The sequence below is a fragment of the Abramis brama genome (assembly GCF_963993115.1).
Source record: "Abramis brama genome assembly, chromosome: 24".
In the NCBI taxonomy this organism is placed as follows: Eukaryota; Metazoa; Chordata; class Actinopteri; order Cypriniformes; family Leuciscidae; genus Abramis; species Abramis brama.
Window position 1 is genome coordinate 19,937,378 of NC_139986.1, and position 19,168 is coordinate 19,956,545.

Below are 19,168 nucleotides of genomic sequence, written 5' to 3' on the forward strand. Positions count from 1 at the left end.
AGATGCCTTCTGGGCATGCCTATGTTAAATAATAGTATTCATAGATCCTAATAAAATAATCCAGAGGAGAGTTGTTTTGTGTGGCGTAGACGAAAAAGTTTTCTGTGAATATTACTGGAGGGGAAATGCACAATATGCAGTAATAAAAACCATAAGGGTTTGTATCAGATGGAAAAATAATAAAATGTTCCTCGTAAAAACAGAAGGAAGAAAGAGTTATGTGTTTTTGAGCACGAGTAGTCATTGATTTCTTAAGTCTACAGGAGATTGCTCCAATTGTTAAAGTGCAAGACAGACTTAAAGTGTCATGCGGTACTAGAGTAGATCCACCATGGCCAGTGTAAGAGTTTTGTACAATATTGTGCAATAGCTCCAGATTTATTCATCACATACAGTCGAAAACATCTGCTGAAAGAGCTTTTGGAGATTAATAATTTAAGTTACTGCTCCAAAGTCACAATTTAAAAGTGACTTTGGAGCAGTAACTTTAAAGAAGAGTTGTAAGATTGTTGTTTGTTAGCTTTAAGGAAGTTGTCTTGCACTTTACTCTCCAGCATTGAGCACAAGAGTGTTTGTCCTACATACTGCATCATTTAATGGCATGTTAACGGCATGTTTTATGCTTCTGGGAAAGTGTGTCATTTTGTGTCTTCACAATCGCATGTTAGTTTGTTTCTGAATTTCTGCACATGACCCAAGTTCAACGTCTAACCCACATAATAAGTGGCTTGGCTAATACAATTTGGTAAGCCAGGACACATGATGAGCCACATGTGGTAATGTGTTTAAGAGGACCTTCTACTATATAAAGGTCCTCTAAACAAAAAAAACAAAAAATAAATATATAAATATAAATATATACACACACGTCAAGAAATCGTCAAGTTTTAAATTTAAGCATCATTAAGATTTATTGCAGTGATTTAAATAGTTTATTGACTGTTTAACATAAATTTAATCTCAGTAGCAAAAGGTGTGATAGGAAGTTTGATTTAATTTTTGAGATTCAATTCTTTCAAACAAGTTAATTTCATTGAATTGCTTGAAAACATTGATTCGTTTGTCATCACAGAGTGTTCAGAAATATCCCACCTGTCTTTCTAAAATTTTAGGAATGCGGTACCTTATCAGTTATAAGATGGTATTACAGATTTAACTGATTTAGTATATTAGTCATTGGATATTTAATTGTAAAAATAGATTAAATGGGCCTAGATTAAATACATTAAGGGCCCTTTCATACACCCGGCGCAATGCAGCGCCAAGCGCGACGCAAGTGTTTTTTGCTAGTTTCAGCCTGACGCAAGTCAATAGAGCAATATTTTTAGCGCATTAGTAATGTGCGCCTATAGACGGTCCACAACACGCTTACACTCTGCTTATTACACACAGGGACGTGCAGCAGCACACAAACATGCCAAATAAAAATAAACGGTTTTTATTGTGTACGTAAATATATGGTGAAATCCGGCTTGTCCCGTAGATGGTCTGCTTGTGCGCCTCCGTTTGCGTTTGCTCTGGAGACACGTTCAGTCTTTACGTTTGCAAATTGCGCCATGTAAATAGCGAATCCGCCATGGAACGAGCACAACTGGCTTTTAAAGGGATTGGGAAATTACACTCTGATTGATTTTTTTGCACGTTACGCCCAAAACACACCCATTAAGAGAATAGAGACAACCCTTTTAGACCATGCACTGGGCGCGCCAACCATTTTTCCCATCGTTCAACTAGCAAAAGTGGATTCGGACACGCCCTAAGAGCACTTGCGCTCTGCGCTTTTGACCATGTGCTTAGATTGTTAAAACAGGGCCCTAAGGTTGAACCACTGTAGTCACATTGACTATTTTAACCATGTCTTTACTACCTTTCTGGGCCTTGAAAGTGGTTATGATGTTGGTGTCTATATGGGGTCAGAAAGCTCTCAGATTTCATCAAAAATATCTTAATTTGTGTTCCGAAGATGAGCGAAGGTCTTAAGGGTTTGGAACGACATGAGGGTGAGAAATTAATGGCAGAAAATTAATTTTTAGATCAACTAACCCTTTAAGAACAGGGTTTCCCTGATAGAAGGCTGTTGCGACACCCAACCCACCCACGTCGAATCAGCTGATTAATGTATATTCATGTCAGTGTTACTTCTTCTGTTGCCCTGGCAACAGATCTGACTAAAGCTCATACGAAAGGACAGTGATGTCTCTCCTAAGTGCTAACCAGACCACAGCAGAGTGCATTTGGTGAAATGGGTCAGGACTACGCCTGTGATCACAGCACTGATCTGAATGTTGCATGTTTGTGTTAGGGCCCACCACATTTCGTAGTGGTTATTTTTTATCTGCAGTTATATTAGGCCAACAGTTCCTTCAATCTACATTCGGAGGTGTGTAATAAGTCAGGGTGGCATAGTTTGGCTGTGAAGGATATCTGCTGTTCATTTCACTGACTCATTGGAGTCATTTTGAGCCATTCGCATCTAGGCTAATGCTGCTCAACCAGTCAGACTTAAGCATGAGCTCTTTGCTGTATAAAAATACTTTTGCCAGTGTAATTAATTTAATTCATGTCCATTCCATTTAATGCAATCTAATACCGTAAATTTGATTAACCTTTAGGGAGTACATGGCCTGAGTCAGTATGCGAGAATTACCAATTAAAATGTAAGTCACAAGCTCCCCTTAGACGAGAAACAATGAGGGATTTTAGTTCAGTTCAATCACATCATTAGCCAAAAAGGTTGTTCGTACAACGCTGGAACATTATCGATCTTGTTCTGAATCAATGCAACATAACAATAATACGTGTATGTCTTAACTTCCAAGATTTATGCAAATGCTGTGCAGTGGATTATGGGTGCAATGCTTATGACAGGGAATGGATCAGGCATACATGAATTCAGTGAGTATTACACATCGACTGAGTTGATGTTTTAATGCATAAGCTCAGAGAGTTGTGCTGGCGTGAAAAGCGCATCACATGATTTCACTGAGGTCCTCTAAAGCAGACAAACACTTGACTCACATCAGCGCAAATCAGCTGAGTCCAGACACAGGCTAAAGGAGCTACTAAGAAGAGGAGTAGGCCTATTTATAGCTGCTCAGGGAGATGACCAGCACGCCATGACGCTGGTAAAAAAGAATAATACCTCTAATCTTCAATGCACACACGTGGTGCAGAGTTGTTTTTAGTGCTTGCTATGCATGCAGTTGCTTAGGTGGTTGATTACTAGGACATTACTATGTGGTTGCTTGGTTGTTGCTGGCTCAAGTGTCTGTTATATTAGATATTACGTGGGTCTATGTGATATTTTTTAAATCACCACATGATAATTGTCCAATTGCCTAGAATATATGGCCTGGAATTGGCAACTACCTCTTGATATAATGCACATTGTAATATACATGTCACAAATCATTGCGATTCATGGGGACTTTTTTGTAAAATATTTTATTTAAAAATATTTTATATATTATATTATATGTAAAATATATTTTAAAGAATATGTTTAAAACAAATTGTTATACTTCATCAAATACTTTAATCAATTCATTAACCACGTTCTCAATAAATAGATTGAGAATTTGTTTCCTCTCACAGATAAAATTAAATCAACAAAAATCAAAGGAAATTTTTGAAATAAAGTTTTCTTTATGGGAATATTTTTATTTTAAAATATTGTATTAATAATATATATTATATAAATTATTTCAAATATAGTTTAATAATATTTCATTTTATTTAATAAATATTTTTAAAAAAATATAAAAAAATATTCTGTTATCCTTCATGTCAAATACTTTAATATAATCAATTCATTAACACCATTTCTTGTAATTATTTTGAGAATGCATTTCCTCTTACAGATCATATTAAATCAACAAAAAGCAGTTTTCACCCTCATATTGATATCATGATTTCATACCCTGGATGTGTCACTAATAACTGGATCCTGAGTCAGTCTTTCTTGTGGCCAATAAAAAGAAAGATAAGAATCAACAGGAAACAGCTTTGTTGTTTTATGTCTGTAATTCTAGTGTGTTGTTGTGTGTGAGGGTGTTTGTGTTGGTCAGTTGTAGAAAGACTGTGCTAAAAAGTCAGACAGAGTCTGACATTTGTGGGTGTGACAGACATTCAAGACAAATGAAAGTATTCTTGGTGTAAGGGTGTAAGTGTGTGTGGGAGTTTTATTTTGGAAGATGTATTACCCTAAACATGACAGCTGTGCTTTAAACAGCTGGAGAGTGAGAGAGATGGGCCGACTTGATAGTCATTCAGGATGTCATCAAAGTCTAGCATAACAGTTCCTTTAAAGAAAAATAGATCCAACATGGTGTTCAAGGCCTGTAGAAAGGTCAAGTATGAATAATTGTGATTAAGGTCATGTTATGATCCACCTATGTATAGAATCTATGCCATCAGATCTCCACAGGAAGCGCCGCTGATTATCGCTTAAATGGAGTGTCACTCATTCATTGTGCACATTTCCTGATCCTTGTATTTTTGTTTATTATATAAATAAATATGTTTATATATTAATTCTATATGTTACATTTTTATTTTTAAATATCAAATGTATTTTATATAAATGTAATATATAAATTCCTTAATAAATTTGTATATAAACTCTGGCTGATACTGGTAAGCCTATATTTTTTTTTTAATTATACTATTTTCCAATGATCAAAGCAATGTTGTGATACTTAAAATAATTTAGGCATCACAGCATTATAATGTACGGTTACGGTATGAAACGTGGAAAATGGTTCATTTAAACGGAAGCTCAAGCGTGTTTGCTTGATGTGCGAGAACCAATCAGGTTCATTCTTGTGTTACGCAGCACGTTTGAGCTTCCTCAAGAACCAATGAGCTTTGTTCTTGCATGTTAAGCAAGTTCGGGTGAGCTTCTGTTTATGTTCGCTGATCAGTGTTGTTTATATGTGAATATAAGACTAAATTCAATTTGTTCATCATATAAAGCTATAGAGCAGGGATGGGCAACTCTGGTCCTGGAGGGCCGCTGTCCTGCAGAGTTTAGCTTCAGCCCTGATAAAAACTCACCTGCCTGTATCTATCTAGTAATCCTGAAAACATTGATTGCCTTGTTCGGGTGTGTTTAATTAGGGTTGGAGCTAAACTCTGCAGGACAGTGGCCCTCCAGGACCGGAGTTGCCTATCCCTGCTATAGAGGCTCTTCAGAAAATTTGGACTAAACCGCTCTTTTTATGAATTATTTGAAGCGTCAAAGTAGTAGTTGCGTAGCTGTCAATGGAGGGACAGAACTGGCTCAGATTTTATTAAAGATATCTTCATTTGTGTTCTGAAGATGAACAAAAGTCTTAAGGGTTTGGAACGACATGAGAGTGAGTAAATACCACCCACCCAGATTATCTCTTCATGCACAAGGGTATTGATATACCATTTAGATATTCAAAAATACATAACAGCATGGTCTATATGATCCCTCAGATGACCCTGCAGAACATTCTGCTGAGCTGTGCAGGGAGAAAAGCATGAGGTTGTATAAAAGAAATCGGTCAGCCCGCAGCCATAACAAACACAAAGGTACCGAATACTTCCAAACATCTGGTGGAACGCGCCTACGCATATGCACAGATATAAAAAACCTACCGGCACAAAACCACACACGCAATATAACTGCAGAAATGCAACAGTCTGTGTTGTTATATGGATATCTATCATCTCTAATGGCTGATTAGGCCCAGATATAATCTCTTCAGACTTTTCTTGCCTTTCCCATTTCTTTGTTGGAAAAACAGTAGAATTTGGTTTAAAAAAGCTTAAAGGGTTAGTTCACCCAAAAAAGGAAAATTCTGTGATCATTTACAAAACCTGTAGTAAGAGTTGCTATATAGAGCAAAGATAGTGTAGAAGTCACAAAGGATGTTTGCAATGTCCTGCTGTGTGTGTTTGTGTCTGTGCAACATGCGTTGCATTGAAGCGAAGCGTGGGTGTGATCTCGTCTTGTGTGGAATGGCTTGATGACTCATAAACGCATCATTGTGATGTTCTAACTCTCATCCCCATCCTGACGGTAACCCCTTCCCACCATCATGACCTCATGCAAACACACACAATTCAATTCAAACCCGCAGAGTCACAAAGCTGGGAGGATGACATGCTCATCCTGCACTTCCCTAACAAAAATAGCACCTCTGTAGTTCAGCAGAGTTCAAAAAGCTTCCTTTAAATATTACAAACTATAACATAAAAATATCTTGTCACTTTAATTTCTCGGTTCCTTGTTTTGTTGCTTTTGCTCCTGCCTTGATCTCACCTAGAGGAATCCTCCTATCTGCAGTGAAAACATGATGCCTTCTGATGCTCCAGGGGCCTGTCAGCTCTTATCCTTTCAGAAGGACTCATATCTTTCTCTCTCTATCTCAGTTAATGTTTTATTATTGTGTATATATAAATATATATATGATTATGCGATAAAAGAAATGAAGTTATGATGCTGTCAGAACACACATGACAAAGTAGTTTTTATGGTAAGCATCACCATTTGTATTGCTCTAAAATAACCCTAAAATAACCTAGCAACACCCTAGAAACTATCCAGAATACAACAGAATCACCTTGATACAACCAGAACATGGATAGCAGCATAGCAGCACACTCAAAAACATTCTAAACACCTTAGTATCAACATAGCAATACCCTGGCAACTACACAGAACACGCTTGAATCAACTAGCAACACCCTAGAAAACATCAAGAACACCTTATTCTCACTAATCAGTGCCATAGAAACCATCCAGTAGAATCACCCCGCAACACCCTAGAAAACATTGAGAACACCCTATCATCACCTATCTATGCACTTCAAACCGTCTACCCTAGCAACACCTTAGAAACAACCCAGGACACATAGCAGCATAGCAACATGCTACAAACACTCCAAACATATTACTACACGCATAGCAATGGCCTGGCAACCACCCACAACAGCCTAGAGTTTTTGCAGCAACTTGGGCAAGCACCACTAAAAACATCTAGTTTAACTTTTCTACATAAGAGAGTAAGATAAAACGGCAACAGTACCAAAAACAGGATCTTTGTGGGTTGCGTATGTTGAATTACAAAAGTCACATAAAAAATGTTTGCATCTCCTATAAGGTCAAATGTAATGATGATTAAAATTACATATTGATACTTTGAGAAATATATATGGATCTCCTGTAGGTTGAGTTTTCTTTTTCACTGAATGGAGAAAGTCTGTCTACGTAAGTCTCGTACAGTAATACTGTATATCCTGCTTCCTGTGTGTGTAACTATGAGTGCTAAATCTCTCTGTTTGCTTTCCTCTCTCTCAGTGGAAGCCATTGTGGAGTTTGATTACCAGGCCCAGCATGATGACGAGTTGACCATAGCTGTCGGTGACATCATCAGTAACATCAGGAAGGATGAGGGGGGCTGGTGGGAGGGAGAGTTGGACGGTCGGAGAGGGCTCTTCCCCGACAACTTTGTCAGGGTAAGTGCTGAACTCAGCGTTTGCACTTTTGACCTTTCACTGCAGGAGGTAGTGGATGAATTCGCACTACAGTCTCACCACATTTTCCTTTATTTAGCATGACCAAACTATTAACACGTAATGCGTGTGTTTGGGCAGAGTGATATAGCAAAAATAATTACCTTGAAGTTTTTCACACTTTTGACAAAAACCAATACATATCTCGATATACATATATGTGCTCTGAAAAGGTTTATTTCAATGCAACCATTTTTCAATCAAACATCAATTACAACCAAATACACTACTGTTTTTTCACAACTGATGCTAAAAATCATGTCAAGCATGAATAACAAAATAAATCAATAAATTGCATCACTTTTTCTGGGTTTTCTCGGCAGTGTTGTAACATAAGAATCTCCAAACATTCTCAAAATCAGTTTTCTGAAAGTCTGAAAGGTTTTCTATCAAATGAGACCATGTGCTTGATGATACCTTTATCTTTGTAGAGTTATAAGCCATTACTTTTAAATAGACCACTTAGATGTGAAATCATTAAAAATGTCTTCAGGATATCCTGATTGGAGCATCCTTAGCACATTTAATGAATATATGTTATATATCACCCAGCACTAGTGTGTGTTCGCTGTTCACAAGTGTGTATGCTTGTGTTAAACTGAACTTAGCAGGCAACCAATGCTTACCATCAGAGGATGGTGAGGTTGTTAGTGTCAGTGTGTGTGTGCTAACTGGAAGAGTATTGGTCAAACTGAGCAGCACTGGAGACGAACAGGATGCTAGTGTTGATTTGGAGAGACAGAGAGAGCATCTCTGTGACTTGTGCGCACTTTCTCTCTTTCTCTCTCTCTCCTTCTCTCCAGTGACATCAATACATCAGGGGCGTATTGCAGCAGGAAACCTGTGAACTCCACTAGCAGGTTGTCATGAGCTCAGGTGTGAGAGTCCATGAAAGCTTGTTAGCTTAGTAGCACTACATACCTGTTAATTCAATTTCACAAAGCGTGAAATGAGGCTCTTTCTAATCACGCTAGTAGAAGTATCAGTATTTTCATAGTACAGTTCTTATTGTACGTTGGTTTTGTTAATTCCTTACTGTAAACACACTACTTTTCAACAAGTAATACCACAGATGTCGGTGTGAAGATTAGTGTAAATCATGTGGTTGGGTGAAATGTTAATAGTGTTCACAGTTTTTTTGTGTTTGTTTTTTATGCAGGTTAGTTTTATAACCCTATTGGAAGATGCAGAGTTTTCTTCTTTTAGTCTTTTATTTGTTCATATGATATGCACATGTTAATGAAAACATGTGAAGTTTTACTTTAATCAAAGTTCATCTACATCATTGAATTACTGTGGGCACGTTTTTTTTTCTGTGAAATCTCACTCAAGTCTTTGAGTCATTTGAAGTCTGAATCAAGTCAGTTGTTTATGAGTCTAAATTTAGTCTCAAATCACAATTCCTTTATGCAAAAATATGTTTAATTGATGATACAAATGAATCGTTAAATCCGAGTTTTAAATGAATTAATTGAGCTTAAAAACTCAAACAACATATTTGCTACTTTTCTGTTGTATGAAAAGAAAAGATTGCAAAGTAGTTAAAAAAAGAAACTAAAGATTTTGGAAACTAAATGGCCAAATAAAAAGCACTTTACAATATCCATAATGTCTTCTTTTAGTGTTTGTTTATTTGTTCGTTTTGATATGCTCATGCAAATGAAAGCATTGGAAGTTTTATGTAAATCAAATTTGGCAAGGAAAGAACTGTTCATCTTTTTTTTTTTTTTTAAAGAAGCACCATACTACTATAGGTACGTTTTTTTCTTTTTCTGTCTGTCCTCAAAAACTTGTTGTTTGAGTCTTTTGAGTCATTTTATGTATGATTCATCTAAATTCATAGTCTTGAATTGAGACTGTATTTTTTTAATGTTTTATATTGATTAAAAAGCACAAGATACTGTAGATTAGTTTTATTCAGATCCCACAAACTTTAGCTTGTCTGTACTTTAGGCCTATAAACTATGCAGTTTATGCAGTGAGACTGCAGCTTTGTGAGGTCACTTCCTCTTCTATGGTTAGAGGGAAGTAAAGACTTCCTCTGATGGCACTGGGGAGGGTAGGTGCAGTGAGACGCGAGAAAGTCTACGGGTGCAATTTTAACACGCTTTTCTCAGCTTGAGCATGACCAATGGGCGTATCAGACAAGCTCTAAAGACACTAAAACAATCATCATAGAAGTCATTCCTTAAAGACAAAGATTCTCTTCACACACTGGAAGCTGTGGAAGACCCTCACGTCTTTCTAAATTTGTCTTTCTTCCTTTTGTGGAACACAGAAAATATATTTTTCAGAAAATGAAAGTCAGTGGTGTCCAGTGTTGCATTGACTTTCAGTATATAGACAAAAACAGTTGCACAATTCTTTAAAATATCTTTTGTTTCACAGAATAACCTTATACAGGTTTAAGTTAGCACATGTTTAACTACTAAAATGCCCAAATGTACTTCACATTTAAGATAATTTTCATGTGATTTTGTTGTATATTTAATGAGAAAACATTTGAATATGAGTGTTAGATTAATGTTACTCTCAATTAATCTGCCTGCTAGCTTTTATTTATCACGATCACATTGCATCACATATGTTAGCTAAGCTTGTTTACTGCTAACATATATGTATTGTATTCTCTCAGCATGCTAAAATGGAGCTTGCCAAATAAATGGCCATTAAATAAGCTAGAGTGAAATTTCCATTCTCAGAATGGTTTGCATAGTGACCATACACCCACATATGAATGATCAACTGTATCTACACGTCACATACAAGCCCATTTTCAGAACAAAAACGCTACGCAAACAGCAGATCTTGGCTGCAATGGAGTGTTTCAGAAGCGATTCATGGTGCCTTCATTCTAAAGCAGGGCCAGTTTTGTTATGTTCTCTCTGTGGGTTTGGATTGTGCTGAGTTGGGGTATCAGTAAAAATGGTGTGGGAGTCAGATTTCCACCTGAACAGCTCAGAGCACACGCACATCATATGGCTCACAGTGGTCTTGAAGCAGCTGAGCGAGGTTGGAACATTTGCACTTATTTGTGTCTACGCTAACTTAATTCATCCACCGTGTTCAGAGTTCAGCGCCTTGATGACCTTAAAAATTTTGAGCAAAAGCAAGAGGAGCCAACATGCTGGGGGGGGGGTTTAGGCTCTTTCTTGAGGACTGTTTTATTGCTCAAAGGTTGCTCTTTTGGCCTGTTTACATTAAAGGAGAAGTTCACTTTTAAAATTAAAATTCTGTCATCATATAATCGCCCTCATGTTGTTTCAAACCTGTATGAATTTCTTTCTTCTGCTGAACAGAAAGTAAGATATTTAGAAGAATATCAGTAACCAGGCAGTTTTTGGGTCCCATTGACTTCCATAGTAGGAAAAAAATATACTATGGAAGTCAATGGGACCCAAAAACTGTCTGGTTACTGACATTCTTCTAAATATCTTCCTTTCTGTTCAGCAGAAGAAAGAAATTCATACAGGTTTGAAACAACATGAGGGTGATTATATGATGACAGAATTTTCATTTTAAAAGTGAACTTCTCCTTTAATGATTGCTATCCGATCTATTTTTGACCTCATACATATGTTTAAAAAAAATATATAAATCCGATCTTCAATTTCCACACACTTTATGCAAACATTCCAGAGTTTGTTCCATGATGGCGCTAATCCCAGGCAGCGACATTTTCTGTTGTACATTTTCTTCACCTCATATGACAGTTGCTTTTTAGTTCAAGATGGATGGCAATCTGTAGGGCTTTTGCACTAGCTACTGTATCTGATTATTTAAAACACATTGTGTGAGCACGTCATCTTTAATATTTTCTTTAATATCTCAGGAGGATAGCTAATTCAAATGTTTGGGGTCTGTGAGATTTTTAAAAGAAAAAGTCTCTTATGCTCACCAAGGCTTTATTTGATCAGAAATACTGTAAAAACAGTAATGTGAAATATTATTATAATTTAAAATAACTGTTTTCTATTTTATTATATTTTGAAATATATTTTTTTCCTGTGATGGCAAAGTAGAATTTTCAGCATCATTGAAAAGAACAGCATTTATTTGAAATAAAAATCTTGTGTAACATTATAAATGACTTTACTGTCACTTTATATCAATTTGATGTATCTTTGCTATAGAAATATACTTTTGAACAGCAGTACATGTTTAATTTAAGTATCAAATAAAATTCCTTAGGATGAAAATGCATTTGAGATATATAAAATGAATGTGGATATAGCACAGATCCTTTGGACTTGGAGAATTTAATGAATGAATAGGTGAATTTTAGTTCTCTTGATTCTGATTGTAAATTTTGGTAGAACTGAGCACAGTTTGAGATCTGTTGAGATCTTTTCTGAAAATCTTGGGGAGGCACATGGGTCATTTTTATTTATTTACTTATATATATATATATATATATATATAAATATATATATATATAAAAAAAAAAATATATATATATATATATATATATATATATATATAAATATATATATATATATATACATATATATATATATATAAATATATATAAATATATATATATATATATATATATATATATATATATATATATATATATATATAAATGACCCATGTGCCTCCCCAAGATTTTATATATATATATATATATATATATATATATATCTGCGCATTACTGTCTTTATGTATATATATCCACGTGACAAAGTAATTTAATTCCGTTTAAGCTTTTATCTGACTCCATTTCATCACAACCTCGAATTTAGGTTAGATTGCCCAATTGGTATTTGGTCAATTATATAATAGTTTTGCTATTCATTTAATTATTCTATTTAACTCTTTACTTTATGTTTTACTCGTTCATTAGGAATCTATGTCGCTCAGAGAGTCTCGCGCCAGCCGTTTCCTATCTCGCCAGTCTGATAGATAACCAGAGGTTATGGCTAAAGCAATTCAACAATGCCGCATACACGCTTGCTATTGTTAAAAAGTACCAATTTAGCCCCCTACAGTCGCCAATATAACAACTTAGTTAAAGCCCAAACAATAACCAGAGGTTATGGCTAGTACGTTAAGATAATGCCGCTTCAACACCTTAATAGTATTTTTATCTAGCCCCCTATTTGCGACTGCATAACAACTTAGTTAAAATCAAGCAGTTAGTCAGGAATCTAGAATCCCACCAGATGTGCCTCACGCTCCATCTAAACTGGGATCTAGTATGTACTTAACCCCGGACGCAGATTTGTGGAAACATAAGACTTCACTTAATCTACTTGAGAAAATAATTCAGATTAAAATCAAATGTAACAATTTATTATGTCAGGTAAATGTATCATGCTAATTTCATAATCAGTTCAAAGATAATCAATACAATAACATCAAATGCTCAGCGATAAAGAGTAAAAGATGTAGGTTAAACCTGACATTTTGAAAAATACATAATGCTGAAGTCTTTGAGATCCTTCAACATTATGGGCTGATCTGAGTTACAGAATCGCCCTGAGCCTCTTGTTGCATTTCTTTATATAGACAGAAACTTCTTTCACATGGAAACATTTGCTAACAATAGGAATTTGCATTCAGAGTTTACACCTTTTGGGAGCAGAATGCCATTTGCCTGGAAGACACACCCTCCTCTGTGTGCAAGTTGTCTCTAAACTCTTAAGAACTTTATTGCCTTTTGGTTTACTTCTTTGGGAATGAGACATTTGTACCAGTCGCACTGAGACATTTCAAATTATACCAAACATGTATAATACTGTATGATAATTATTCACATTAAACCATATAGATTTTTGGGTGAACTTTCTTCCAGTTTTTCCAGTCTTACATATATATATACTGTATATATATTATTTTATTTTTGTCAGGAGAAAAATCTGAGAAACAAGAAACTCGATTCCCTTTATTTAATCTTCCAGGAGAAACAATTGAGCATCTCTGTAATGACTTTTCTTCCCGCAGGGTTTGTGAGAAAGTGAGCGTGAACATTCAGACACTCGTAGTGTGTCAGGAAATAAGCATCTAAAAAATGTGTTGAATTTTGTCTAGCTTCATTCCCAGACACCCTGTTGAGAAGTTCATAATCTTACGTAATCTCTTATCAGAGCATTAGATGGTCAACTTGGGGCAAAAATGCAGTTGAGCAGCTGTGACTTACAAACCAGCCGTTTGAAAACAAAGTGCAGTTCTTAGCTCTTGGGCATCTCATGTACATTAGTTTTTATTGATCTTATTTGGTTTAAATGTCTGTTTGTTTTAGGCTGTGCTTTAAAAGGAATCCTTTTAGTTTTGTTTTAACCTTTTTACTTTTTGTTTGTTTTTGAACTTCTTTTTCAGTTTCAGCATGCTAAATCATAGTGTGCTAAAACCCTCTCAGATAAGTTATGTCTCTAAAGCACGCTAAACGTTCAACTCAACCACGCTTAATCAACAACTTAACTAGTCAAAGATAAGCAGTGGACCATCTGACTCATTCTCGTGTGATGTATAAGTAGAAGTGTGCATTTATCTTTAAGAGAAAGAGACACAAGAAAGCATGTTGGCATCTACAGGTGTTTCCTGTTTGAGGTCTGCCACAAGTAAATCTCGCCCCTTATCCTGTTTGTCTGTCGATTTGTGCTCTACCATGATCTGCTGAGCCGCACATGCTACAGGGAGGTTATGATAATGAGTGATGATAAATAACAGTTGCAAGCACACCAGTGGGCCGGTCAGTTCTTGTACGGGGGGGGGGGGGGGGGGGCTTCCTCTCTGGCAGATTGGTTCAGTCACTCGTGCATCCCAGCTTCCTGTTTTGGTGATGTGATAATGGGCCGATAATTTAGCCTCTTGTAATTAAATAAGCGATGTAATTTTGAATAGACAGGCATCACAAGCGCTCAATGATGGACTCATGCCATCCTGCTTTTCTTTCTCTCTTTTTTTTTTTCTCTGATTCAGTTCGACACAGCTGGTAAGGATTGTTTCAGTATCACGTTTTTAATTAAGATCAGATAATCTGCTATTCTTTGAATTGAAATAAGGAGATTATGTTCTGTCATAAATTACTTTTTAACCTTTCATTTTCCTATCTCACTTTTGCCCTCTCCTTCTGGGTTGTTATTTTACTAGATTTTATTTTTATTTCATTTTATATTTTGGATTTCATCATATCGCATAAATGGCATAAATAGTGCTTGTTGAACATAAATAGTTTTTTGTTTATGCATTTTTTTTAAAAATTGTGTTTTGTTTTCATCAACTAGGGGTTTGAACAAGGGTAACGTTATATTAACGTTTAGCATTCAATTGTAACTGCCATTAGTCCAGCATCTCCAGAACATTTATGATTCAGCAGAACAGACTCAATCTGCTCAGATATTGTGTCAGATGGCCCACAACGCAGAACGACTAATCACTGGATTTGCCAAACTTTGCATGATTCATGGCATTGAGTTTTTGGATTATATTCAAGAGGATGAGCTAAATGAGTCTTAATTTCTATGTTGTTGTCTTTGCAACTTTTCACAAAGACAGTTGGCATTATTTATTGTTAATATTATTGTAGCATTATTCATTTCAAAGTTACGTATCCTCACTGTCCCATTGGAAGGTTACCAGATGGATGGATGGATCTTCATTATCTCCGTAGGTGCTTTACATTTTACTTGGTGCCTGAGCTGTCTAAACTAAATCCTTCAAAATCATGTGTGTATGTGTCTACATGCATGTGCATATTGTTTTTTTATGTGTGATTGTCATTTCTACCTATCTGTACTTTTGTATGAGTGTGTCTCAGCGTGGGTCTCTGTTCTCGCTCCACTGCACTAATAATCCATTGGGGGCAGCAGCTCATGAAACTGTGTCACAGCCAATGAAGCATTTCACCCTGAAACGTTGAATTCTGTATCCCGGCATCCTGAAGCACTTGCTGATGTAACTGGTTTGTAGAGCATTTAACCTCTTAAAATAAGAGGGAGGTTTAGGTGGTGTGCTGGATTGTGGAATTTTACGTCATTCATTGTTCTTGCTCCATTCTTCTATTCTAGTCAGAATTGCACTTCACTGCAGTCTCGTCATGATACTGACGAATTCCAACCCACCATACTGGTTGCTAAGGACCTTTCGTCACATTATTTTTGGGGAAATTTCGCAGGCAAAAAAGATCCATTGTCTCTAGTCAATAGTTCAGCAATGTATGCAGCACAGCTCGCACAGAAATCACTTTCAAACCAAGCAACTTTTTTTTTATCAACGTAGCAAATTTAACTATTTGCTTAACTATTTTCTATTGTGTCTTATTGAACCTATTGTGAAATCTGTGCAGGGAAATTTTTCGCCCTCACATGAAAGTCCTGTCTGCATGTATTACTATTGAAATGATATCTGGATTTCACCTATGAAAATTTGCCAAACGTCAGTAAATATCCCTTATGTTTACCTATATTCTGAGTGGAATAGAACGGAATGGAAAAGAAAGTGGAGCATCAAAAGCAGTTGAGCCAACAATTAGTAAACAACTTTTTCAAGAGGATTTTACACTGCCAACTGTCTAACAGTTAAAGTATAGCACACTGTTAGCATGCTAACTAAATCAAAACATAAGACAATCTAAAACAAGTCAACCATCTTGGCCTTGACCTTGTTATTTATATGTGAAGTGTCTGTGTCTTTAAATATCCAAGTATTGGATCAATTTACTTGTACCTATATAAGACTGCACATTGTATCTGCAAGTTAGCTTGCTAGCTGCTAACTTGCTACATTAGCTGAAATATACATTTGACCCTTTCCTAATGCCGCAGTTTATGTGGACGTGATCTTGACATCAGTCTAAGGTACTTTTTTTTTTAAAGTACATTATCTGCCCCTATTGTTGTTGCTACTTATGTATTCTGTGTTGTTCAAACCTGCGCAAATAACAGACTTTATGGAATAAATATTGTTAAAACAGCTGTTCAGACATTTTTTGGTGGTGCACGGGAGACATTTCCATTATTCACCTCCTCTGTCTTCCAACGTGAAATTAGTTTTTATGGGAATGAATACATTTTTCGTACATCGTGCAGCCTGGTTCTCAGCATGAGTAGGCCCGTGGCATTGATCAAAGAGCAGCACTAGCATACCAAGGTCGTCTACACTGTTGTGTATGAGAGAGCCTGTCATTCCCCGAAGCACATGATGACTTTTTTTTCCTCCTCCCTGTGTAGTGGAAGACCAAGGAATGATGGGACGCTGTGGAAACCAGCTACCATTGACCATCTGGAGCAGACCAGTGAGCGGGGGGGGGGGGGAGGAATGTAGATCACACACTCACACACACACACACACACACACACACACACACACACACACACACACACACACACACACACACACACACACTTTCAGAGCTCTGTTAATGCTCTTGCGAACAGGAAGTTAGTGAAAGGGAGCCTCGTGACAGCCCCGAGTGTGAGGTCAATGTGTGTGTGTCAGTGTATTAAAAGAATAACCATGTTTGAGATTCATGCACAAATAGTCAGTCAGTATGTGGTGGAAGTTGAATTCTTTGTGGCCTGAAGTATGCAAGTATGTGAACGCCCTCTTCTAATCTGTTCCTTTGATAAACCCAGACTCTCTCTGTCAGGTGAGTCTGATTAGGCATCTGCTATTCCCACGATGCATTGCAAAACTGCTGTTTCTGCTGGCAAGTTTATTTTTACAGCTTAAAAGGAAAAGGTTTCGTCTTGTCTGGTCTGTATGTCTGTGTTTGTGCGTACAGTATCGTTTGATGGAGCGCACTGCAGAAGTTTGCAACTACAAACTGTGGTTTTACTTTAGCTCAGTTGAAGCCTTTGAGTTTGGCAGGAAGTGTATATTAAAAATGAGCCTTGCAGCTGCGTGCCGTAAAGCGAGATGAGCGAAAAACGAGTTGTGATTGTCCCCTCTACAAACACCACAGTTACCATCTTAAATGGTTACCATTTACCAAAAGGTTACCATCTTGTTTTTTGTGCAAAATTACTTTTTTTTTTTTTTTATAGTGCATAGAAAGTTTTAAATAAACATGATAAATGGTTTTAATACAGCTATTTTCTAAAGGTATCCTTGAGCAAAAACACAGCTCGTTTGCATGTTAGTGATGTGTTAAACTCACTGATCTATATAATGACGTCATGAGCTATAATGAGTGGTTAAACTATGTATTTTCAAAAATCAACAAGTTAGTGGATTGCCTAAACGACCAGTCGATTAATCTATCTTTAAGGAGGGCTTGTGTGACAAACTAGTTTGGGGTCACTTGACCCTGATCAAACAGGTTTCTTTGCATTCAAATACCACACAATAGAGCAACGCAACACAACGCTTACTTGACCTGAACCCTCAAACAGCATGAGATGTGATGCAGTGGCCAAAGATTGGCTTTGCATCGGCGGTGCATTAAAGAGGATGAATTTAAGTGTACAACTTTTCCAAGATCATGTACATTAGCACAAGTGTGTGTGGGTGGGTGTGGGTGTGGGTGTGGTGTGTGTGTGCGTGAGGCTACGCGAGTCAAGTGTGTGGGTGTTTGAGTGTGTGTTAGCATTATTGTAACTTAAGTACACTTGACCGTTTCATGCACTTTTAGTATTTACAAGTGTTTGTTCTGAATGGTCCTGTCGTCTGCTGTGTTCAGACTTAAGTTGTGTTTCGATGTTTTCTACATTCAGGAAGTGTACTTTCTTGGAGCAGATAAAATAAACAGGGAGTTCATATATCTGACTGCTTGTATTCATTGACGAAAATGTAAGCATGTGCAGTAATATTGAAAAGTGAGGATGCAGCGCTTCGTGATATCGAGTCGAATCGTTGACATGATAATCGTAATCGAATTGAATCGTGAGACCAGTGATGATTCACACCCCTAGCTGTAACATGAAGTAACAATGAACAATGAAGGTACTTTTACATCATTTAGCAGCAGAGTTTCATGTTAAATTGTGCATATTCTACTGTTTTTTAAAGAAGTCTCACCAAGGCTGAATCTATTTGTTTAAAATATAGTAAAAACAGTAATATTGTAAAATATTATTACAATTCAAAATAACTGTTTTAATATATTTTAAAATGTAATTTATACCTTTTATGCACTTATGATGCATAACACACTAACTAAAGTTAATAAATTCAATCTTTTTTTTTTTTTAAAGTTTTACCAAAATAATTTAGATAAACTGTTTTTACGATAGATAAACGATCTAGATAAACGATCACGCAAACCCATAAACACATTAGGAATGGGTCACAATGGCCGACTAGTCCCCATTGTGACCCATTCCTAATGTGTTTATGGGTCTGCGTGATCGTCCCTATTCTTCTTGCTCAAGTTTCAGTGTTTGACCCACTATGTGATCTCCAGCTGTACTTCAGCCCCTAGGGGCCTGGCTTTAATAAGTTGCCATGGAAGCGACACCATAAGGTATGCAGGTAGACCATTAAACATATGCCATTCCATCCATGCTTTTATCAGTTTGGATGGAGCTGCATCTACATTGTAATAACTTGTTTACCAATCTCTAACCAAAACCAAGTGTGGTATTGGTTAGAATCAGGTCAACCTATTTGGGGAGAAGCTCCAACAGCCACAAAAAAAAACAGTTTCTATCCAGAAATGAATTTCTGTTTTAATGATTGA

At 36.5% G+C, this 19,168-nt stretch overlaps 1 protein-coding gene across 3 annotated transcripts in view; it reads left to right on the top strand.

Annotated features, from left to right (window-relative positions):
* sh3kbp1 (SH3-domain kinase binding protein 1) overlaps positions 1-19,168 on the top strand; it is a 45,289-nt gene that overhangs the window by 3,943 nt on the left and 22,178 nt on the right. For all 3 annotated transcript variants that reach the window (XM_084102617.1, XM_084102618.1, XM_084102619.1), the window contains exon 2: positions 7,331-7,488. In XM_084102617.1, coding sequence (XP_083958743.1) covers positions 7,331-7,488 — 158 coding nt within the window. The remainder of the gene's footprint in view (positions 1-7,330; positions 7,489-19,168) is intronic.